The following is a 25,514-nucleotide window of genomic DNA, read 5'->3' as shown; positions in this document are numbered from 1 at the left end:
AAACAATTTTATATAACAATAATTCTTACTCGTAACAGATTCTTTGGACACGTCTAACGTCACTGACTTTTACATTACTATAGAACATCGCGAGGGAGATCTTTGATTCTATGGGGGTGGTTTTTCCTCGGTTTTAAATGAATTTTCCTACTTTTCTTGTACAATTTGTGTTAATTCTCTTTGTTTGGCGGAGAAACTATTTTTAACGGCCTCTGTCACTATGAATAATTCAATTCTCCGCTGTGTCATTTCCCCTTTCCATTTGACGTTCATTCATCGATGTGTTTCGTTGAGTTTGTCTTCCCCTCCGTCTATTTGTTGATGTTTTGTTTAGCGCGATGAGATTTGTGTAGACACTGCTGAGCCTCTCCACATCCCTCCTGGAATTCACCAGCAGGGGAAGATTCTCTTGTATGTGGAGCATCTCTGTGATCAGACGCCTTGTGTAGTGTCTTTGGGTATCCAGGATCTCCACGTCATCGAATCTGAACATATGCCCAGTGGTATGCCAATGCTTCCATAGTGCTGTTTTATTGTCCTCCTCCTGCCCATCCTGTTCGCCAGTCACTTCCGGTCCCCTGCATGATCTTTTATGTTGTGCTATTCTCATTTTTAAATATTGTTTTGTTTGACCCACGTAGCGTTTTGGGCAGTCTGCACATGGAATAGAGTACACCACACCTGACCTGGAGAGCTTTGGTACTGGGTCTTTTACGCGGGAGAAGTATCTGTTGTTCTTCCCGGACATAGAGAAGGCAACTCCACATCCCGTGGTGGATGTGATTATCTTTTTCATCTTTTCTGCCGTTCCCGGCATGTATGTGATTGGGAAGTACTGACATTGTGTGCCTCTCCTGCCGGATTCAGTGGCATTCTCCACATCCCTGTCCACGGTTTCCCGCCTCATGAGATGGTTGATCACCCTTCGTGGGAAATCATTGAGCTTCAGTATCTCCTCGATGGTGCCTGTATTGTTTACCCCCGGTTTTGTGGTCAGGGAGGTCACCCTTCTAATAAAATTTTCTTGCTACATTTATGACAGTTCGTTTTGAGTGTGCGCTACTGTAATTCAGCATTCGATGGGATGCGCATGGCTTTGAGTACCAGGTAGTGTACATCTGTCCTCCCTCCATACGGTGGATTCTGAGGTCTAGATATGCCAGTGTTCCCTGCTCCTCAATCTCCATGGTGAATTGGATGCGTGTGTGGAAGGCATTGAAAATCTCCAGTATCCTGCATACATCGTCCTTGTGCACTGCGAGGAGGAGATCATCAACGTATTTTCGGATGAAATTTATCCTCAGGGGACGCTCTCCTGTGGTCAGGATTTGTTGCAAAGCCTTCTGCATCACAATATCTGCGACAATGGGACTAATGGGGGAGCCCATGGCGACCCCTTCCAGTTGTGAGTACGTGTTTCCACCGTACATGAAGTATCCGGATGTGAGGCAGAATCGTGTGACGCGCAGGAACAATTCCTTAGTGATGGTGGAGTCCCGGGGAATCTCGTCGAACCGTCTCTCAATTTCTTCTAGTGCCAGCCCGATGGGGATGTTTGTGAACAGGGCCACTACGTCGAGGCTCAGCAATACATAATCATCCCCAAGATGATGCCCATTGATAAACGTTGCAACTTCCTGTGAGTTTTTTACATTGATTGGGTTTTCTCCGAGTGGCGATAAAATCCTTGCCACGAATTTCGCCAATTGGTAGGTTGGACTTCCGATGAAGGACACAATCGGTCTCAGAGGGTTTCCAACCTTATGTACCTTCGGGAGGCCGTATATGCGGGGTGCCACTGCATTTGTTATCATTAATTTCTTCTTTTCGATAAAATCAATGTGTTTTTTCTCAAATAATTCCTTTATGAGTTCATTGTTATGCTTCTGGTATCTGCTCGTGAGGTCCCATTTTTCCTTCCGGTAAGTGCTTTCATCCCCCACCAAGGTGAGCATCTTTTGATCATAATCAGTTTTCTTCATAATTGTAGTTTTGTTTCCTTTGTCTGCAGGGATAACCACCAGATCCTTCCCGGCGTTTTTTATGAAATCCTCAGTTTCCCTCTGCCAGGATTGGATTACCCTGTCGGTGCTGGACGGTGGTCGAGGGTTGGTGATTCCGTTCTGGACAACATTCACCAATCGCACTCTCAATCGGTCCCGTACTTCCTTATCCGTGATTTCCCCCACAATCGCCTCTATATCAGCAATTATGTGGAAGATTGGAGGGGTTGCATTGGGGAGTGCATACTTTGGCCCTAGAGCAAGCAGCTTTTGTACGTTCTCGGGGACATCCACATCGCTGATATTAGTGATGAACATGGATTTATCCGACATCTCCGGCCCATCCGTGTTTCTCCTCTTTAGTGCCTCCAATTTTGCTTGAACCCCGGCTTTGGCCTTTGCATACCGTCTGTTATAGAGATCCTCTTGTCTTCGAAGGAATTCATGACATTCCACCGATACCCCCAACATCTGGAGAACCATATCCTTATCCCGTGAGATCTGCGCCTCGATTTGATGCTTCTTCCAGTGAGTAGACTTTATTTCGAGTCTAAGAATTTTCCGTTGGAAATTCTCCATAAGTTTGAATGCTTGGTTAACGAAGGGTGTGTCTTCGATAGCTGTTGTTAGTACACATTCTATCTGTGACACTATGTGTTTAGGGTAGAGGCCACCCCTTTTGCATTCCAGAAGAAAGAATCTTCTAGCTTCAATGCTGGCTAATTTTTCTATTGCCTTCACGTTATTTTCTTTCAGTCATATTGACTAATTCAAATGGTGCAAACACATCGCGAAATATGATTTAACAGAAGCATTCTATAATTTTTTTTACTGATGTACTTCAATTTTTTTGGCCAATTCAAAGGACGGAATAATTGGATCAAAAGGCAATTTGACGGAATCATTTTGTCGTATATCATTCATCAATGTATTTGTTCTTTTGACTTTAATTGACGGTTTTTCTTGACCCTAAATAACTTCTATAATTTTATCAGATTACCTTCTACTAAATCGACTTTTTCAATCTACTATAGTAGGGGAGGGCGGGGCTAATAAAGTCACTTAAGGGTTTGGAAAAAGCCTAAAATATCATATTTCCTAGCTAGATAGAACAAAATGATCTGAGAAAGAACGGTAGGGCGTAAAATGTCCTTAAGAAATGAGCTATACATTTCGCATTATCTAATTGGGAAATATGATATTTTGAGCTTTTTCTAAACCCCTAAGTGACTTATTAAACCCCGCTCTCCCCTATTCTTTCACAGAATAAATTTAGCTCTTTTAACTGTTTCGTTCTCTTATTTTACCCAAATAACTTATGTTTTGATTATTTCTTCGATTAAATAATTTCAGTCTTTTTTTTACTATTTCAATCGACGCTTTTATCCTCCATTACTTCCATTGAATCAATTCTGTCAATTTAGCTAAAAACATCAGTTAAAATAACAGAAATATTCTGCTAAAGCGCCTTTTCACTGGATTACTTCTGTTGTTTCAAACAAAATTTTTTTAAGAGTATAATAAATTTGAAGATTTAACAACATTCAAAAGAAGATCAAGAATATTATTTTAATTTTTCAAATAAATAGTGTTCTAATTGGGTTCTAATGAATTTTTATATTAAAACAATTTCTGAACTGCAAGACAAATCACATATTCATGAATTTATTCATAACCAATTAAGTGTTCTTTCATCAAACTTTTCTTCATCTGCTATATAAAATAGATCACAAGATGCTGCTGTTGTGGACCTCTCACAGTGATGCTTGATTGATAACTTGACCGACATTGAGACAACCGGAGAAAAAAGAAGAAAAGAAAAACAAGAATCTTTCTGCCGTGAGACGGTTCAGAATCTCAGCATCGATGCAATAAATTTCTCAAAGACGGAATGATCCAAAAGTGACATGAGCGAGGTAGAAGAGAACAATGAGATTGAATTCCGCGCGGACTTTTAATCATCCTCAAAAACTTCTACTTCTTGTCCCAAACGATGCTTATAACGACGAAGAAGTGCAGCAAAAAGTGCACAAAACGCATTGAATTTCCAATGAGACATTTTTTGTCTCCTTTGACGTCGTCAAGCAAACTTTATTATGGAATTTTAACAAAATTTATTGCTTATATTTTATTTCTCAGAAATTGTTCGATAAAGGAAAAAAATTTAAAAGGTTTTGGCAATTTAAGATTGATTTTTTGGATGTAGTTTTTGATGGAAAATATTCAGCTAAGAAGTAAAAATGATTTTAGAAGTTCTACGAAATTTTAGAATTTATCTTTTGATGCATTTGTCTACTAGCACCCTCTCTTGCTACAACACGGGTAGAAAAGCCAAAGATTCTAAATTATCAAAGACACATAAGTACTCAATATCAAATCTATTTAATTCCAATTTGTTCTTAAAATCTTCTGAGCTTTAAATAAAAAAAATATCTCTCAGACATTCTCAAAGGAATTGATGGCGGAATGTATGAAGGATGATCCTCTATCGCAGAACAATTTTAACCCATTCCATCTTGTAGAGGATCAAAAAACATTGAAGAATCGCGAGAGAAACTCCCCAAAATCCACTGGGATCACATCGAAAAGTGCAAATAAAAATTGCAAAAAAATTCAAATATTGCGACGCCATTCGACGTTTTTTTCCCTATAAAAAATGTTTGAAAAGTTTTCTGTAGACTTGTCGCTCATTTTCTGTAGAGTTTTTTTCTAGTCAAAATAAATGTTTATTTTTTCGTTTCTGGAGTGATTTCTACATCTGAATCTGTGAAATCTTCTGCTCCTTGGAAGTCTGTGCATCTAATGATACTCTCAAAGCACTGAGAAAACAAACTAATTGCGAGTTTATTGCTGTGAATAATTTCATGAGACTTCCGGATGTCTTTACATTGCAGCCTCCTCGAGAGTGGATGCAACAAGGAGGAGGACATGGAATTTCTGTTCACTACCCATTGATTCAATTTCAATGTGCCGGAGCAAATCTTTCGCTTCCGGAAGTCCCAATTTCTACAGCAAAACCTCGTGGGCATTCTGCAGAAAAGAACTCTGAGAGGCAAAATGAGAGTTGAGAATCACTTTTGTCAGCTCCAGAAAGTCATTGCTCTTGGGAAAGATGTATGGGAAGACGGTGATGAAGATTTTGTGGACTTCCTCAGTGTTACAATCCGCGGAAGGAGACTTTCCGGAGGAATCCCAGAATAGCTTTGAGGGCAGTTAGTTCTGCGACTCTCAGAAATGTCTTCCGTGCTGGTCATGATTTGCTTGATGACTCCGTCGAATGTTTCCGGATACTGACTACTAAACTGATTTCTACATCTGAATCAGGTATATTGCGCTGGATGGGATTCAACTCGGTAAGATTTGCTTAAATTCTCACTGCCAAAAAGGCCCAAAAAAATGTAAAAATATTTGTTTTGATTTGCAAGGGGCTGGTTCTATCAACCTCCCTCAGCTTCATTTCGCTGTGGATCACTTGATTCAGATGTAGAAATCACTCCAGAAACGAAAAAATAAACATTTATTTTGACTAGAAAAAAACTCTACAGAAAATGAGCGACAAGTCTACAGAAAACTTTTGAAACATTTTTTATAGGGAAAAAAACGTCGAATGGCGTCGCAATATTTGAATTTTTTGGCAATTTTTATTTGCACTTTTCGATGTGATCCCAGTGGATTTTGGGGAGTTTCTCTCGCGATTCTTCAATGTTTTTTGATCCTCTACAAGATGGAATGGGTTAAAATTGTTCTGCGATAGAGGATCATCCTTCATACATTCCGCCATCAATTCCTTTGCAACTTCCATTAAAATTCTCTTCGCAAAAATAAAAAATTAATCTACATTTCTGATAAATTAACAACAAAAAAAACATCTCAACAGTTCAATCGCCTCCCATTCAATTCTCTCAACTAAATTGCTTCTACTTCTTTCAAAGGTGGAACAGAACATTTTGTGTGTATAAATTCAATTTAATGGCACTTTATCAACAAATAACAATTTCACCCGAAAAAAGAGCCAAAAAGCAATAAAATCACCAATAGCCTGGCGCAAAAGTTTCTCTTCCAAAAACAACCCAAGTCCCCACAAATGGTTATATTGATAAGGAAGCTAAAGTGATAATTCTTGTACACCGAACCCGCGGTGTCATCAAATGCAAGAAAAGTGGAGATTAAATACACTTTTGGGGCCCGCCGAAAAAAAATCATAAATTTACTACACACAACAACATTGAAAAATCGAAAAAAAAAACCTTTTTTCAGCATTTTTTTTATCGACTCCATCACACTCGATTGAGAAAATTTCTTCGTTTACATTAAGAATATTGATTAGACTCGTTTGATTGCTTTTTTTGTGGTAGAAGTGTAGTAAATGATCGATTTTTCATGGAAAAAATCAAAATGGCCGCATTTCGATTTTTATTCAATACTATTTTATTTAATTTATTTTTCTTTAATATCCGCTTAGGTTTTAAGACTCTTCGATAGTATAAACAAAGTTCTCTATATATTAACTACAGCGTAAAGAACATAACCCTACATTTTAATTTTCATTCCAAATGAGGTTATGTTCTATTTATTCTTTTATTTTTTAGTACGTAGTATACATACTTACTTGATGTAATTTAAATAATAACAAAAATAACAACAACAAAAACAAGCAGTCTTACAATGAGCCAAAGAAGTTAAAAAAAAAAATAAAAGGGAAATGTAAAAGATCAACAGATGTGAGGTTATGTTTTTTATGTTTTATTGCAATTCTAATAATTATAATTATAATTATAATTGTATTTATTGTAACGTTTTATTGCACATTATTGGTTTGTTCAATATCAGATTTCTAATCTAACATATTTCCATTAAATTCAGTCCAATTTTGATTTTCTTTTGGCTAACCCCATTGAATTTAATTTAAATATGTTAGGTTAGAAATCCGAATAAACATTGGATAAACCAATAGAATTTACAAAATACTTCTTACTACTTTGATTAAAATCAGTCAAGTTGTTCTTGAGTTATAGAAAACTTCTGACGTTAAGGGATCATTTTTGCTAAACGGATTGACCGATTTTCAAGTATGAGTAATCAATGAAAATGTCTCATTGAGTTCTAAAAAATAGGAAAGTAGTTGAAATTAATTCAAAATGGCAGATGGCAGCCAAATTGAATTTTAAAAATACGAATAAATGAAACTTTTCACTCAAATTTAAATTGAAAAACTTAAATATTGGACAATTAGATAGAAGAAAATCAAGCTCAAAGAGAGACAAGACTGAAAGCATTTCCCAAAGTCTTCTGACTTTTTATTTTTCTTTATGACTAACCTCTTTATAGAGGTTGGTTGGTTTTATCGGGTTGTATTGGTGCTGTGTAAATAAATATCAAAGGCATGTAATTTAGTTCCATCAAGTCAATAGGCCATGTTAGATTTTTAACGTAAAAAAAAATATACTAAAAGACTTTAGTTAAAAGGTACGACAAACTGACAATCAGATATTTTATTTGATTTAATCGATACACCAAAAGAGAAGAACACAAATTGAAAATTAATTTTTTTACTTTTAGTGATTCACGAAATTAAAGAAAAGAAAAATTTCGCAATAATACATACTTTGTATGCTATATTAACTTAGCATAGTACAATACGGAATGAGCGAATTTGAATTTCAGGAGAAATGAAAGAAATATGTAAAAAAACGATAATTGCTACACCTACGATAAAATTTTACGGATTTTTATTCTGGGAAATCATCGATGCTCTCTCTTTTTATTCTCTAAGATTTTGAGGAAATTTTCGCCGGAGTTTCAAACTAACAAGGAAATTCCAATCAAATTAATTTTCCGGTACCATTTGAAATATTTTTGCCTTCTATATCTGCCTTCTGTACACGTCCATTCCACCCAGGAATATCTCGTGCTTCGTATCTGTTTTGTGTCGATTGTGCAGGGAGATGGGGCCGAAAGAATTTCTTGTTTTTTTTGCATTTATTTTCTGCTTCAATCTCCTCCTTTTTAGTCTTTCTTCTTCCCATTTATTTCTCCTTCCTCCGCTCTCTCTTGCTGGTAAACTTCACACAAATCTCCGTGCGCACTCAAGAAGATTCTCCACCTCCCTTTTGGTCTTCAATTTTTTTGTCCATCTTCTCTGTTTTTCCTCCTGCTTTTGCTTTTAAAGTAACATACCGCGAAAAAAGACTCTCTGAGCGAAGGAGCCTCCAATCTTTTCAAGATATGGTGTTCATTTAATGATAGGTTTCCGCTCCAAATTACCAATTCGTGTTGCTTTTTATTTAATTACTTTAATATCTCATTCCTGCGATATCGCCCCGAAGGTACCACACCACACTGAATATTGTTTATGGTTTGGTTCTTTAGAATATATATTAAGAAAGAGGTGTACAAGAACGTGGTGAAGAGAGACACACAATTATGCTATATAACCTTTGTCCATTTTCTTCCCTAAAGTTGTTCTTCAGGATTCACAGAACGAAGAGAATGTATCTGCATGGACGTTATACAATACCTACCTACACACAAGACCCTTAACACAGCATAACTGGAGAACCAACATTGTTGCAAAATGAACAATTGCATTGATGGCATTGATGCCAAGTGCATTAAGGAAAATTCTATTGGTTCACTCTATTAAGCTATAAACTAAATTAAAAACTTTGAGACATTTTGAAGAATTTTTTTATTATAAATTTTTTTAAAAGTTTTTCAACATTTTATGAGCCTGATGAAGGGGTGAAAATGAAGGAAAATCTTTTTTTTATTTTCATATTTAAATAAAAAATTTGAGATACAAAATTGATAGATTCTAACTCTTTTTTTTAATAAGATTTTCATAATTGGCCGATCAAAGTGTTTCTTGTGTTTTTTTTGTTGTTGTTATTGTTCTTGTTGTCTTAATATGTTTACTATTCTATCTTTAAGTTATTGCGCGGTCATTTATAAACTACGGTTTCATAGACCTATCTGGGTTAAAGGGTGGGATTATAAAAAAAAAATAATAAGATTTTCATAAAAACATTGAGAAAATAAAACAAAAAATAACATTTGTGACGTCATTCTTTACATTTTTAAACAAATCGCGTGGAAAAATTCTCTTGTCTTTATTGTTTCCTCGAATGAAGGAATTGTTTCAACACAGAAACGGATAAACTCCTTTCCAGAATATTGGTGCAAAATTACCTCTTCTAGAAGATTTTTTATGCAGATAGCAAAAACTAAAAAAAATGGAAATATTTTGGGAAATAAAATGCAAAATCTGTTAAATAAAAAAGCCAAGAAATGAAATAAAGAAATTTTCTTTTTCTTAAAAAAAAAACGAGCAAAGAACAAACATCCCAATTTCATCTTTCTTTTGCAATCTTCTGTACACAAAGCGGGATCAATTGAAAATATTATGAAATAACTTCCGAAACTATCCCAATACAATAAATTGGAGGCAACATTTTCTCCTATTTGTGGGCATGGATGGACATTGAGCATCACAAACAACAAAACATTAAAGGAAGGAAATCACAGGATGAAATAACTTTTCTTCAGATTACTCTGTGAAATAACATTGATTTCTTATCTCTTTTGCTTTTCTCCTTCGTACCTCCACCCACCCTCAACGCCATAGCCTCCATAGCTGGAGAAATATCTCGTGAAACTTTGAAGAAATAATCTATATTCCATTGGTGTCCCCTCTGTGAGAAGAGAAGATGAAATTGTGTAGCATTCAAGGGGGATGGCGGTGTGAGAATTCTTGTGCACATTTTCCCATTATTCCCTCAACCATTTGGCAACAAATCCCATAAGGGATGAATTGGCATGGCAGGGGAGGAGGGAGTATCGATTTGTCCCAAATTCCACGAGATAATTCGCCTTCACTCCATTTTGCACAATCATTCCGGGATTTCATGCTCTTTCTCTCCTCTGTTGATTAACCTGCTGGCCGCCAAGACCTTGGAGCTTCCTTAGAGCGCCAAGGTGGGGTCGTTGAACGACCCCAAGAAGGAAGTCGATTTTCTCATAAACTATAAAACCGGGAACTGTCGGGTCACTACCTTTAGACTCCTTATATAGTCCTCTTGCCCCTTGCATCACAAATTCGCCACCCGGAAACACGCAGAAGAAGATATTAGGGAAAAACATTTTTCACTCATTTTTCACACTTTCTTCGTGAGAAATTTGCCACGAAGTTGACTGCAACTGCTATTTTTTTCACTACTTCCCCACATTCCCCTCACTTCCCGCACCGTGATAAATGGCAATATTTCTCGAATATTCTTTATTGTTTTGCACATTTATATGCTTATAATTATGTTTTATGTTGTTTATGTTACTTATTCGCGATAATTCTGACACTGAGATGGTAAAGTGAGAAAGTAAACACAACCCTTCAACCCCCTTCAACCATATGATTTATGATGTGACTAACTTCATTCTGAGAAATTTTCCGCAGCATGGCCGTTACACCAATTTTTGAATTCCCTTCTTCTACATTTTCCTTAATAACTTTTCTTGTGGTGGACGGATTGAGCTGAAATTTTTACACAACCTCCTCAGATAACCAAAGAACTTATTTCCAAAAGATGGGAATGGTATCTTTTATATTTATTAAGTTATAGCACGAAATATAGGGCTGGGGTCGTTCAACGACCCCGCTTGGCGGCCTAGAGGTTAAACACGAAAGACATGCAGGGATTATAAGCCCCATGTGTGTGGTTTGATGTTTTAACCATCCCGCGATCCTTTGATCTCACTCTGCCTCTCTGATTACAATAACTTCCACAATTGACGATGATATGTTTACCAGGGAGGAAAAGTTAAATGGATCGGTGGATAATTGATCTTTTTTGTGCATCAAAGATGCGCATTAAAGATTATTTTAATGCAAAATTTATTTATTTCTTTTTTTTTTTATTTTCATTTATTAATATTCCAAAGCTTTCGACTTGCAGCAAAAGGGTATTTCATGATGCTTATGCTTTACGACAAACATTAGTTGCAAGAAAGATGCACTTTTAAAGGAAAATTAATTTATTTTCAAGGCTTTTGAAATAATAAATTACATGACTCTTATGCTGCATGTCAAGCATTTGCTACAAAGGCAATATTTAACAGTAAAATACATGTCTTTTACTGCACTGCATTTGATGGTATGGAAAAGAAATATATTGCATGATTAGGAAGAGCAACATGAAAATGCTTGAAACTATTTATATTCCAAAAATTATTAATAAAAAAACATTGATACGCACGACACGCAAATGCTGCAAATAAGCAGATTTTAATTCAAATAATTTTTTTAATATATTTTTTGCTTCATTGCAAATTCTCAAAAAAAAGGATGCCGCATTGTAATGGCATATTGCTTTTGCAGCATGTTAAGCAATTGCTGCAAAGCAGACAATCTTCAAAGAAAACTAACTTATTTCTAAAGCCATCCAAAGCTTTCGAATTGTAACAGTATTAAAAACTGTATGGAACATGATATCATCACAAAACTTATTTTAATTCCAAGGTGTTCGACTTGCAACAACATTAAAATACATTATGCTTGTGATGCATATGCAGCACGTTAGATATTTGCTGCAAGGTTAATGACTAAAGGTGATTTTTTTGCCAAAAATCGATATGTTCTGCAATAATAAACTTTGAAATACTTACAAGAACATCGTTCAACTGGTTTCACTCTTTAAAAAACAATAAATCTATCTTTTTCATCAAAGAATTAAAGAGAAAACTTTCTGAATGTGTAGATAGTCTCCTCAACGTACTGATCAAAAATCCAACTGGTTTATTTCTTCCAGACATTGTGAACATTTGGCATTTATTGGATGGAAAAACTTTCATGTCTCACTGACTCAATAGATTGCTATTTCGTTGCACCATGCATCGGTGGTGCAGACACAAGAGTGATGGGGTTTTTATCCCCCGTAAGTAGTAATACAGAGTGCAAAAGCAAAAGGCGAATTAGAGGGAAAAAGGAGTTTATATAATACCAAGGGGATGGTTTAACCTCATTTTCAGTGAAGAAAAGTCACTTTTTGTTGAACAAAATGTATGAGGAATTCTCGAATCTCGCCCAATCTCGACCGATTCCCGAGAAACACTTTAACTTTTTTTATATTAATAATGTTATTTCGATGATGAGAAGGGATCAACCGAGAGCTAATTAAATGTACTTTCGATTGCAAGTGGAATTGTGCAAATTGATCGCATATTTTGATCGGAAGAACCTGCTGCCTCACTAAAAGTACTGATTTCTCGGGGTTGGGCATCCCCTTGTATAATACATTGAAAAAGCTCTTTAAATTGAGCGTAAAATTCAATTTACAGCTGCATTTTGAATTTTTTTCGGTTAAAGGTGGTGTGAATTGAATTTTCTATCAGCATCAAATGCCTTTTACGTGCTTTAGAGTGCTAAACAGGGCAGATAATGTGTACAAAATAGCAAAAAATAATACATACAAACATTGTCGAAAGCTTTGAATTCATAATCTTCTTTATGTTATAACATTTTGATGGAAAAAATGCTGATTCTGTTGCAAATTATTTGTGACGAATAATAACGATTTTATGAAGCTTTTAACACTTTGAGGATTTATTTTAATACGCAGAAATTGCTTTTTTACACGATGCGTAATAAATTACCCGGCTGGTCAGTAATCTGCTTATATTTTCACTATTATTGCTTTGAAAATTATAAGGAATTTCGGGAATTTCATTTCCTTCATTAGGAGGTTTTATTTTAAGTACATCTGGAAACTTTTTAAACCCTCAATGCAATGGTAAAAAAAATATCCAGAAGCAAAATGTCAGTGCATAAATTACCATAAGTCTTATGTGCATGTTAATTATACTTTAAAAAATCCCATTAATGGGAAGCTTTTCTGTATGAAAAAATTAAAATCCTGCAGGTACCATATGTCAGTCATTAATGTATGTACTCTTCATGCGTTAAAAAGGGTATTAGCGAAATACCCCTCAATTCTGGATGCACCACATCTCACGTCGTGCATTTAATGGAGGTGCATTTAAATTATGCTTCTGTAGCGTGCAATAAGTACAAAAAAAAATGAGTAAAGTTCTCCGCAGAGTAGCATCAATATTTTGGGGGAGTTTATGAAGCAAACATACCAAAAAAAAACCTTCAAGGGATCTCGCTTTTAGCTATCAAATTCTGGGAGTCCTAATCACAATCGTAAAATCCTGCCACTCTGTATGTTTCACCCTCAATTCCTCTACCCCTGTGTACGTCCCCTCAACCCTCACATAGTTTGTCCCTTTCTATACCCTATAGGGGAAAAGTGGTATGTGGGTGAGAGTGGCGCCCCTTTTTATTCCTACACGCTCCTTTCACTCTCGAATCCTCATCTCTCTGCTGTACACCAAAAGGGCCCTTCGAAAATTTTCCCTTTTTCCCTTTTACAGCATAACACTGCCGGCAAAACACCGCAGTTTGCTTTCTCTCTGCTGCTCACACAGACTTTCCCGCGTGCAATGCTTTTCCCGCCATGCTGAAAACCATAAAATTTTACGACACTCTACTAAACACTAAACGTTATTCTGTTGGCATAGCAACGTTCCTCAGTGTACAACACTTTTCCAAACCAATTTTCCACCGAGCAAGTGTAACAAAATAACAAAGATTACGAAAAGACACCCAACTCCATTGGAGCTCTCTGCTGGGGTACGACGACGACGAAGAGCGTTGACAGAAATAGATAAGGCGCTCGCAAGAATGGAGAGGAGAAACTGCATTGACTTTTATGTGTATGATACTCCCCAACATCATTACAATGCAAACAACCATAAAAGAGATGATGACAGAAGATTTCATTGAGATTCACTTAAAATGCCAAATGATTTGCAATCCACTCTTTTGCATAAGCTTTGGCGGTACATGAAGACAGGAAACAATAGCTGACACTTCTCTTAATTGATGATGCGCCTCTGTAGCAAACTAAATGCTAAGTGCAGTGACAGAGGAGTCTTTTAATGTACCCGAGGAGGAAGGAAGACGTTTCGCATTAGCATAGTGCTATTGATATGCAAAGCCTTTGTGGGTAAAACATCATACCGCATGTGTGTGACCTTTAAAATCTGATACACAAGGTCAAAAGAGGTCACAAATGACAGGATTGAAAAGGCTACATGTGAGCCTGAGGACATTGAAATTCAAATAGAAAAAATTCCAATAGGGATTTATACTGAATTGAGGGAGGGAGTGGGTGTGTGAGTCCCATTGGGATTTCAATACGGATATCTATTTCCCAAAAAAATATAACCATGACCGTTGAATAAGCCGATTTGCAGAAATATTATATAGAAAAATACAACTAACACAATTTTCCAATGAAAAAATATTTCTATTTTTAATCCTTTTCTGGAAGTATTGTATATTTAACGTAATTTTGTTTAGAAAAGTTTCTTTTTTATTTAGTAAACTCTGTGTACGGAAAGAAAAGAAGTTTATTAAGGATTTGTTTGCGAATCAGTTGAATATTGGCAAATAATTTAAATATTTTTGTATTTCAATAAACCTTTTTGTGTGCTTTTTAGTACCTTATTAGTATTTAATTAAGGAATTTAATACTTTTTACGCTCTTGTTCGTTAATTTGATTGTGAACCTCCTCATTAGGATTAAAAGCCGAATATTCTTTGGCTTGAATTTAGTACTTTTAGGTTTAATTTTGTACTCTCAGGTTTGAATTTTGTTCTTTGCGTTCTTTGAGGTTTGATTTTAGAACCTTTGCTATACAATCTCATGAGGAGTATAAATTCAATATTATTTTTTCACTTGAATTTAGAACTTTTTAGGCTAGATCCTAGTGTTTTTGTTTTGGTTTTAGCCCGTCAATTTGAGCTGATTCAATTTTAAAAGCAGAATAATTTATTTCGGCTTGAAATTAGTACTTTTAGGCTTTTTACCAACTTTGGCCTTAATTCTAGTACATTTTAGACGTGAATTTACTACTTTTTAGGCTTTTAATTCTCAATCTGTTTCGGTTTTATGCAATTTCTATTTATCTTGTAGATAATGCATATCAGAATTGTTTTCCTGAATATGGTCTTATCTTAATAAGTCTTTTTTCTTTAAAAAAAAACTATAATCTACTAGAGTATTCTCCTCCATGCTCTATAATATTTTTTCCTATTTATGCGCGTCTTCTTCCCCTCTACATTAAAAGCACCCTCTTGCAGTTAATTCATTAAAAATTAAAATTCAATTTAAGCATAAAATGCATAAAAAGCATACTTGGGAAGAAATTCACGTTCCTCGTTTCAATTTATAAAAAAAAAAGATTTTCAATCAATTTTCTTTTCTGAATAAAAAAAAGGGATGAAAAAGAAGAAAAAACCTTTCTTGAGGGAAATATCAATTTTCCCAGCACGATTCTCTCACATATAATCCTTTTATGAAGGACCCACTTTATCCAACTAAATTGACTTAAACTATTTCAAATTGACCTATAAATTTTCTCAAAGGGAACAAGAAAAAAGAAGAATATGTGAAGACAAAATATAGAAAAGGTTAAAAGAAGGGGAATTTCTTCTTCGTGTTTTTTTCTTCTTCTTCTTGGAGGGTGTTAAAAGATGAGAAAACAGGAAAATCAAATACACACATTTTTTGATTACACAACTTTAAAATGCTCAATGAATATTAAATACAAAATGCGTGAAAGAAATTAAAAGAAAAGGCAACAGAAAGATGCAGGAGAACATTTTTTTTAAATAGAAAATAAAAGACGAAGAAATATTTCCATGCTCATGGTAAACAAGCGGAAGGAGGCGACTTATGGAATTTCATTAAGAAGCGCAGCATGGCAATATCCTCCTGGAAATTCTTTTTGCAGGTGCATCGAACTTCTTTTGAAGGAATTTTCCCTTCAATTGCTGTAAAATGCATTTTATAGGAAGTCAATTGCAAATACTTTTGCTGCCTTTCATGCCACACAACTTTCATCTCTCCAATATAAAGTGAATAGATATTGGAAAAATTTCATACATATAAGACATTTAGAACAATGACTCTCCGGTAGAATTATTCCCATTGCTCACTCTTGGCACTCTCTCTCTCTTCCTCCTTCTGCCAACATGATGATGGCCAAAGGCAGAAGAAAATGAAATCAAATAGCAAATTGTTTACACAATGGCACCGTTTTCATGTAAATTTGTAAACACCAATCCATCTCTTTGCGATGTGCATTTGAGACTTCACTTTACATTTTAGCTCTCGCATCTTCCTCCAACCCCCTCGTCGAAATATCATTTACTCTTGTATATATTAACTACATAAAAAATTGGTGAAGAAAAAAAAGAAAAAGGAAAGAAGTTCATCTTTCTGCTAAAGATGGAAGTGCGTTATGGGTAGCTAATAAAAAAGTGGTGTATTTGATTTATTTGTTTGCTCAAACGCACGCAATGCACGATTCCACAGGGTTAATCAGAAAATTTGGAACTTTTTTCCAAATTGAAGTCATAAAAAAATTACTTTTTTTTTATATTTTACTATTAAAATGCGTTTTTTGGCATTTATAGAACTTAAATTGACTTAAATTGTGAATTTAAGAAAGACACATTATGCATTATTTAAAGTGATTTGTGGTATAATGGATAAGACGCTCGGTTACGAATCAAAAAAGCTCCGGTTCAAATATAGGTCTAAAGATTTTTTTTTCTATAGAGTACATTTTTATTTAATTTGCAAAAGTATCCTAAATATAATTGCCAGGCTCCTACGTGATCTAAATCTGTTGATTCTCTCATGTACTTCAACTCCTTGTATTCTAGTTAACTGTTAAATATTCAAATTCAAATTGTTAGGGTGATAACTTCAGGGTGGTTATGTTAGTTTAGAAGAAGAAGAGATAAGCGACATGAAAAAAGTTGTGAAATTAGTTGCTCCACGTTTTTATTGATTTGTGTATTAATTATCGAAGTAAATAGGATAAAAAAAGAGATATAGAAGAGAATTAAGAATAAATAATATATCAGGTGAAATACCCAGAGAAAATATAAGGGAATAAGGGGAAAAGCTGTTGAGAAGACAAAAAGAAAGGTTAGGAGGACATATGGGCATTTTGCAAAGGAAGTAGAAATATAAATTATAACCGTTATTACAGGAAGATTAAAAGATCAGAAAAGAGACCACCAAGCCAAATATAAGGAGGAATAGTTACTCCCAATGTGAGTAGAATTGATTAGGAATGTTTGGATAGGTTTTAAATGCAAATCTTTGTTTTAGCTGAAATTACCAAGGCTTGGAACCTCCCCTTTAAGAGCGCCCCATTATTGTTGGCTATTTATATAATATTTCAATAAAGAAGTCTTGTTCGATTCTGAACATTTACATTATAATTTGAAATTTTCGTTAAATATATCATTCTACTTATGTTCTCTAAATTATTTCTGCAGTTCATTGAAATTTATCAAGAACTATTGTTCAATGAGCTTTCTCTTAAGCATTTTGGAAGTCTCCTGTTGAGTGATTCAACGATTTCACTGAAGGTTTTACTCTCTAATTCGGGTAAGAAGAAAATACTAAATATACCCGCAAAGAGGCACCAAATACCAAAAGCTGCCATAACCATGGAATTTCCAACTGTGTCCACGAGAAGGAGGTAGTACTGGGTCATAAAGAATGCTACTCCCACACTTACAGTGTTCATTACACCAAGAACACATCCACGAAGCTTGAGAGGTAAAACCAACGATGCACTGCTCATGGAAAGCGTGTTGATCCCTCCCCAAGGAACAGCAATGGCCAAGGTGATGCAGATCATGTAGGACCATGTAAAGGGCACCAAATCCATTCCATGCTCGTGCAAATAGTAGTGAACGGCAGCTCCGAAAAAGCCAATAAGGCTAAGAAAGTAGAAGGTGAGAAAGGAGCGACGAATCTTTATCCAACGAACTAAGTAAATTGTAAAGATTGCGCCCAAAACTTGCAGCACTGACATGATAATGTCCACCATGATGGTATCCAGCTGTATTCCTGCATCATCCAGGATAGACTCAGTGAAGGAAGACGTTACTCTGAGTCCAGTAAAGTTCAAATTTGACGTGAGAATGAAGCTAATGATGATGCCTAAGATTGTTGTGCCTCCTTCTAAAAATAATTGACAGAAAAAAAGCTTTAAAAGCTTCGAATTTGGACATTCATACTTCAGTATTTTACTTAAGTCTTTTGCCCGTATTGATGTTTCCTGACTTCTAAGACAGACAACCTTCTTTATTTCTTCAAACTCCTCAATTATTGCCTCGTCGAGAGGGCTGTCAGAGGGAATTCCACGATAGAATTTAAGAGATTTCTCCGCATCGTCTGGTCTATTGCGAAAGAGAAGATATTCCGGTGTATCGGGAAACATTACAAAGCACCCAAGGAAAACAATTGTTAGAGCAATTGTACTAATGGGTACCACATAGAAGCCCAGAGCAGCTAAACCTTTACTCAACAGTAATCCAACAACACCAATAAGACCGAAAAAATTGCCTAAAGTTATCCGAAGTCTATAAAGAAAAAAACTTTAACAAAAAGAAAATTAAATTAACAAGAAAATATTCTTTGGAAAAACGAACCTTTTTTCCGTGACTTCCACAATAAAGATGGGCAAAACAACAAATATAGCCCCAGACAAAAATCCACTGAAAATTCTTGAAACGTACAGCAGGAAGGGAGTCTTTGCAAAAACAATGAAGGCATTTGCTAAAAGTTGCAAAATCATCGGAATAATGATAGTCCACTTCCGGCCAATTACATTAACAACCCATCCACCCACGAAGGAGCCCAAAAAGGCTCCAATGTAGAAGATTGACGTCATCAGAGATACCTGATCTTTGGTCATTGGACCACTAGCCAGGGGAGTTTTGTCCGAAAGAAAAATCAAAATCATCGGTGATGTCCATCCGGTACATATTCCACCAATTAATTCAGTTATACACCCTAAAAAACACATTAAATCCTATTTTTTATATCAAACACTTAAGAAGAAAAAGAATTCTGCAATTTACCAATAAGAACAACAAAAACTTGAACAGACGTTGAACGACTAAATAAAGAAATTGTCTTTCTTGATGATCCATTCGAAGATGATGTTATGTTAGACATTTTCACTATTTTTCTTTTAATTTATCACTCTTCTTTTAGTAAGTTATCACTCTTCACTAGAACATCCATACAACGACTAACTAAATTATATTACTATTTATCAAATTTAAAGCTAAACTTAATGAACTTTAATCGAAAAAAGTTTTATTAGTTTTATGCTTTATTTGTATGTAAAGCCAAGAGCTTGAAAATTATAAATAGGAAAAAAGGAAAGTAATAAAATTTATTTTCTGTTTTTATTGTTTTGAACATACACAAAACACTTTTTTGTAAATAAAGCAAAAAATCATGTTTTTACAATAATTTTTTTTATGTTAAATCTCATAAAATGTTTTTTCTAATAACTTTAGTCGATGATATAAACATCTTAATGTGAACTACCGTTAAAGGTAATTTGTAAAAAAAAAGGTAAAAGCATAACGAAGTACATATAAGTTATGTCTGATAACCTTGATTTTTTTTAATATATCATGAATTCTCCGAATATTTACAATATTCTTCCTCAATCATGAATTATTTTAAAAGTAAAATATAGTACCTACCTAATTTTTTTTTTAAATAACATTCTTTATATTTCGAAGATTTATGTATCCTACTTTTCACACTTTGTGGTCCTTAGGGAGTCTTTAAATTGCAAAATTCCTTTCTTATTAGTTTGTATTGCACATAAGTCAAAGACCATAAATTCCGACTAAATTCCGATTTTTTGAACGAGTTCAAACTATGTAGGTGCACGTTTTGGACCTTGCGCTTTGCAATAATAGAAATTGACAAAATTGTTGCGGTCAGCCAATATCCTAAAGCCTTATATCGGCTAAACTGTTGACTTCTTGATTAAAGTTTTATCAGTAAAAGTTACAAATTCAATATTTTCAAAATACAAAATGGCTGCCATCCGCCATTTTGACATACCATCAACCATTTCCACTGTAGCTATGAGGCTAATATTCAATTCAATTCAATTTATTTCATTTCAGTGGGTTTATTTTTTATACCCTTCTACGTCCATCGCCATCTTAGCGTTGTTACAAATCTCCAGGACCAAGTGATGGAAAAATCCTTTCATACCAGTTGTATGTTTCCGGTCATTGACTTATTCGAATTCGACTTGTCATAATTCGAAAACTCGTTTCCAGATGTTGATCAAACCCAGTTTTAATTTAAAGCTATTAAAAAACTCTTTAACACTTGAAGGATACGAATTTCTAACCTCAAACTTTACCCTCAATTATTTCTCAAAAAGAAAACGTTTTTCCAAGTTTTATTTCGACGAACTTATAGTTATTAAAGTCGCCTACACATAAATGTAGAGTTTATCATAATAAGATAGACAAATTGGCAACGATTGCCAGTTTTGTCCTCCAAGTGTTAAACGTCTAAAACACGTTAACTTTGAAAAACTAATTTTTGTGACTTTAACGATTTTATTTAAATTTTTTTTCCAGTAAATTCTGTTATTTTCTTCTTAAAAAAAGAAGAAATGCAACATAACATAGCAACATATTTTATGTCACAATTCTTGTGAATAACCCTACCCTCACGTACACAACATATTAAGAAGTTAATAGTAAGACACATAGATCTCCTTAACACTCTCCTCATCCATATCGTGTGCTTATAGAAGAAAATTCCCGGGAAGAGCATGGAGGCAAGATGAAAAACCCACCACATCGTTTTTCTCCCTCATCCCGCGCGCGTCCTTACCCCTGTTTTCGTTTTTTTTTTGTCTTCTTGTTTGAATCATTTGAAGCTTCTTATTCACTTGTTCTCTTCCCTTTTCTTCCTATATGTATACCTACATACACTATTTTCTAAACTTCCATTCGGGGAGACTCCATAAACATCCACATACCGATGAGTTTATGTGACACACAAGAGTTCATAAAGCGAGAAAGTCTCGTGGTCCATGGCATGTGCGCAAGAGAGATGCAAGAGGTTGAAAATGGAAAAATTCCTATCCCATCTCACACCCTTTTCCATTCACAAGCAAAAAAAAGAAAAAAAAAGAGAATCTTCCACAAAATTTGAAGCACAATTCGAGGCGCATCAAATCTTTGAACTTTATGTATTTATGCATGGAGGCTTCTTTGGAGTTTTTCCTTCCCATCGTGATGCGGCATTTGCCATTGAATGAGACACATGGGTTTGAGGCTTTCCCCCTCACCCCCAATTTTCCCGTGAGCGGCATTGAAGCGGAGTATACAGTAGAGAGTGCATAAATCATCCAAACACCATGTGAGATAGTAAGTTTGGTTTGGGAAGTAAAAGAAGGCAAAAAAAGGAAGAAATTCAACTTACAGACAACATCCAATGTTGCTGGTGGTGTTGCTTCCCTAGCACCAGTCACCACATTCTGCACAATGCACACATAATCACCAGGATCTCTCACATGATCCACAGCCTTGATGGATAGAACACCATCATTTTCAGCAATCCACGATGAATTTTTCACCAAAATTCCTAAATTTTTAAATTCATTATTGAAGGATTTAATTTTCCCTTTAAAAAGTAGCTTTATGTACAAAATGAGTGTTAAATACGTACCATTGTGTGTCCAAGAATAGCTTATGTGGTCCACTGTGGTGGCACGACACTTAAATACAGCAGGAAGACCTTCGGGAATTACGAGACTCCCTGGTAATTCGGTAAATCTCGACTCACCGGCAACTCCTGGTGCTGCAAAAGGGAAAAAAAAGGAAGCCACATGAGAAGAAAAAATTGTGAACACGTTGGGGGTAACGATAAAAAATTAGTGTCATGAATTTATGAGGATTACCAACAAAAATAGTCCCAGACCAAGTCCCGGGCATTGTGTATTTGTGTGTTTGCCGTGGAATCCCTATGTAGGACAAAAGGACTATAGGGATGGGAGCAATGATGTCATTTGTACGTCTTAAGAGAACCACAAAAAAACATAGTAGAGGTACAATTGCTTTACGAATTTTATTAGATTCTTTCCCAGTAGTGTAATCAGGGAGGATGTTTGGGTGTTCAAAACATCCTTAAAAAATTTAAATTTAAATTAAAAAAAAAAAGTTTAAGCTTTTTCCTTTGAGATCAAAATTGTGGCGCCCCGAATAGGGGGGCACCACAATGTGGCTCTGGTCAACTCCCCCAGTAACCTCCACCCTCGTCCTCGAACTAACCCTAAGAGCACTTTGAGCTTGCAGCCATACCCGCACAAGGCTGAGCTCCGACTGACTCTACTCTCATCATCCCCTCTTTACTACTCTCACATAATTACTCTCTCAGTGCTCTCCTATATTCTCTTGAGGATTCTCGTACTCTCTCTCTCACCTATTTGAGGGTTTGTAACCTGGGGGCAGAAGCCGTTGCCGAGGGAAGGGCAGCCGTTACAGTTACCGCCAATCTAAGGGTACTCACTCTATGAGCTAGGTTAATATTCGCTGGATAGTGAGTCGGGTGCTACAAAATTTAGAAAGAAAATTAGAGACAAATGTTTATGAGCTTCAGTAAAAAAAATATTGCAAACATTAGAACGGATTGGATTGATCAAACGGTATTAAGTAACTTCAAATGTTTTAAAAGAAACGTGAAGGGATAAAAAAGAAAGTTCTAACGTTAGAAAAAAAATCAAAAGGTTGGTATTCTTCAAAAATTCTATAAAAAAAACTTCTAACGTTGAAAAATGTGACGTCAAGCGTTAGAAAAGACGTTAAACGTCAGAAAAGAAAAGTCAAGCGACAGAAAAGAGTTATCAAGCGTCGAACGTTAGAAGAGAAACGTCAAACACAAGAAAACGAATAAGAAACATTAGAAAAGAAACTTCAAACGTGTTAAAATTGCACAAACAAAAAATCACAAGCAGCAAAATTGAATACAACATTCATTTATAATTATAAATTATATAAATCTTAATAACTATCCCATTCGGGGGGGGGGGGCGAAATTTCACCAAACAGCGCATATAGCCCTAGATGTTGCGCGTTGTGAAAAGTGCCCATAGTGATGATGATAATAACTATCCATTGCGAAGTCGATTTTCAAATGTCATTTACATTGTGTATGGTTTGGCATTTGTTTTCTAAAGTTTGACATTGACTGTAATTTTTGACGTTTTTCCCCTAAAGCTTGACATTTCTTTTCTTTTTATTTAAGTTTTTAAGTTCGACTTTTAATTGCAGAATTGAATGACTGTTTGCTTTCACTTGACGATAATTCATATGCGACAACTTTTCCAACTTTTGACGTTTTTCTCGTAGTTTTGACATTTCTAATTTTTGACATATTTCACGTTCACGTTTCTTTTTAGTTATAAATAAACAAGAAGTTTCTGATTAGATTAATTCAGGCAATATAATTAAACACTTTCCTTCCACATGGAGTTTCAGTGCAAAGTTCATTTCAATAAAAATTTCACTTTCCGTGAAAAACGTCATATTTCTATCAAAAAAAAAAAATTGATTGGATATCAAATCAGAGGTATTCTATTTTAGAAATGAGTTTTTGATTACATTCACCACTCTCCAAAAATATCGATATACTGATAAGCTTTGATTGATAGACATTTCTTTGCTTTTATCGCCAAAATATGTGCTTCGAACTAGCGCTACAACGACCACGTTTGTTCCACGAACAACAATTACTCAATTGATGATTTAATTAGAACGCGAACAATTTCTTGCAACATTTTGGGCATGCAATTCCCTCCTTCATTCCATGGGAAGTTCTTTACCAAATAACGTTAAAGAATTAATGAAATTTTAAGGAATAAGAAGAAGAATTTGTGTTTTAAAGAATAGCTCTCTGATTGGCTGAAAAATTCTACCAAAGCATTCTGATTGGACGCCTTGTCTCCTCTACGTCAGAACTAGATGGATCTTTAGTGCAAGGTTAATTTGAACCGAGTATGTATGATAAAATTTATTCTCTAAATCGGATTAAATTTTAAATCTCAAAATGAATTTACGGAAAAAAATCTTCTGAGTAATAAATTTAGGATTAACAATCAATTTATTAATAGCAAATAAATGTCTTCAGCAGCATGAGGTGAGAAGGAGCAAAATAATAACGAAATTCTCAAATAAACCCGATGAAATCCACTCTCACTGCTGTGAGTTTTATTCTCATGAATATTCAATGTCTGGGTGTACAACCTTTTTTGGATTATGTGCCACAAAGATGCTTTTATAAAATATATATTGCCATCTTCATTAGCCATGTCGCATCCCCCCGAGAGGTTCCCGCTTTCTGCTGCTCTTGCCTCGTGTTATGAGCTAAAGTGCTAGAAGCTGTCTTCGCATTGCACAACAGCCTGTCTTCCATAGCGCTGCAGTGCTTTGCCAAGCACTACGTGTTGTATGTGTAGTACCCCTTAATATGTAGGTATTGTGTTGAGAAGGAAAGTTGGCGAGTGAAGGAACCCCCAATTGGGGAGTATTTTGTTACCATTTATAAGCATTTTCAGTGGGAAATTTTATGGGCGCGCAAATGCGGGGAAAGGTTTCCAGACTTTTATGTGTTTTTCACGTGCTTCCTTCCCATATTGAATGAAAGTGATACTTGCACCAGGCTGTCGTTGAATGTCTCCCAAAAAGTGTTGAGTAAATGTAGTTCAGTCCCAAAGGGGAGGAAAGGAACTCCTATATGACTCACTTTCTAGCAATGCTAGCAATGAGTATACTACATAAAAATAAAAAAAAGAAAGAGAAGAAAACTATCCAGTAGATTAGGGAGATTTCCTTCAATTTGGAACGAAGGAAGTTCTTTTAACACGTTTCACCAAACACTTGTCCGAATGCGGGTTTTAGGAAGAACAATGCCCGGGAATTTCTATTTCTTTCTTCCTTTTTCTTGCTTATTAGGAACTGAACTTCTTCATTGGAAGACTGTAAAACAGCTATTAGGAAAATTTGTAAACCGAAAATTATTTTTTTTAAATTGCAACATGTGTCTAGGCTAAATGTACTAATTATTGAACATATTAAATGTAAAGAATGTACTAAAAAATCTCTTGATTCGTAATTTAAAGATGCAACTATGTCCTGCCTATTGTAAAGCCTTAAAATAAAATAGACACAAAGAATTCTACATGCGAGAATAAGAAATCTTTTATAGTACAATATGTGTACTAAATGTACAAATTGTTGAACCTAGTGTATGCAAAGAATATAGTACTAAAAAATATTTTAGTACATACATTTTAGGATATAATTGAGCATTTAGAGATACTTTAAAACATTTGATAGAAAATGGATAAATAACAAGTTCTAAAAGGAGATTAAATCTTTTCTGTACAGTATATGCGTCTCTGTACTAAATGTACTAATTAGTAAATCTATAATATTCACAGAAATAGTAAAAAAATTATATTTTTGTAGGATTACTTGCTTTAAAAGTCTTGATAAAAAAAAAGAATATAAAGTTTCTTCGGTGAGATTACTTT

General features: G+C 35.1%; 2 protein-coding genes across 2 annotated transcripts in view; both read right to left on the bottom strand.

The window, feature by feature from the left end:
• The window catches only part of LOC129796043 (tyrosine-protein kinase-like otk), a 41,411-nt gene that overhangs the window by 11,117 nt on the left and 4,780 nt on the right, over positions 1 to 25,514 (bottom strand). Inside the window, 2 exon segments of the mRNA XM_055837712.1 lie at positions 21,407 to 21,568; positions 21,653 to 21,784. Of these exon segments, the coding sequence (XP_055693687.1) occupies positions 21,407 to 21,568; positions 21,653 to 21,784 (294 nt within the window).
• LOC129796201 (facilitated trehalose transporter Tret1-like) lies at positions 16,670 to 21,349 on the bottom strand. The gene has a single exon (XM_055837983.1). The coding sequence runs from the start codon at positions 18,366 to 18,368 to the stop codon at positions 17,430 to 17,432; it is 939 nt and encodes a 312-aa protein (XP_055693958.1). The 5' UTR covers positions 18,369 to 21,349; the 3' UTR covers positions 16,670 to 17,429.

The sequence above is a fragment of the Lutzomyia longipalpis genome, chromosome 4 (genome assembly GCF_024334085.1).
Source record: "Lutzomyia longipalpis isolate SR_M1_2022 chromosome 4, ASM2433408v1".
In the NCBI taxonomy this organism is placed as follows: Eukaryota; Metazoa; Arthropoda; class Insecta; order Diptera; family Psychodidae; genus Lutzomyia; species Lutzomyia longipalpis.
Note: the sequence above shows the minus strand (reverse complement) of the source record. Positions and strands in the feature narration are given on the sequence as shown.

Bases quoted from the DNA above. Each gene is read 5' to 3' on its own strand.
- LOC129796201 (XM_055837983.1), bottom strand. From the start codon at position 18,368: ATGTTTCCCGATACACCGGAATATCTTCTCTTTCGCAATAGACCAGAC.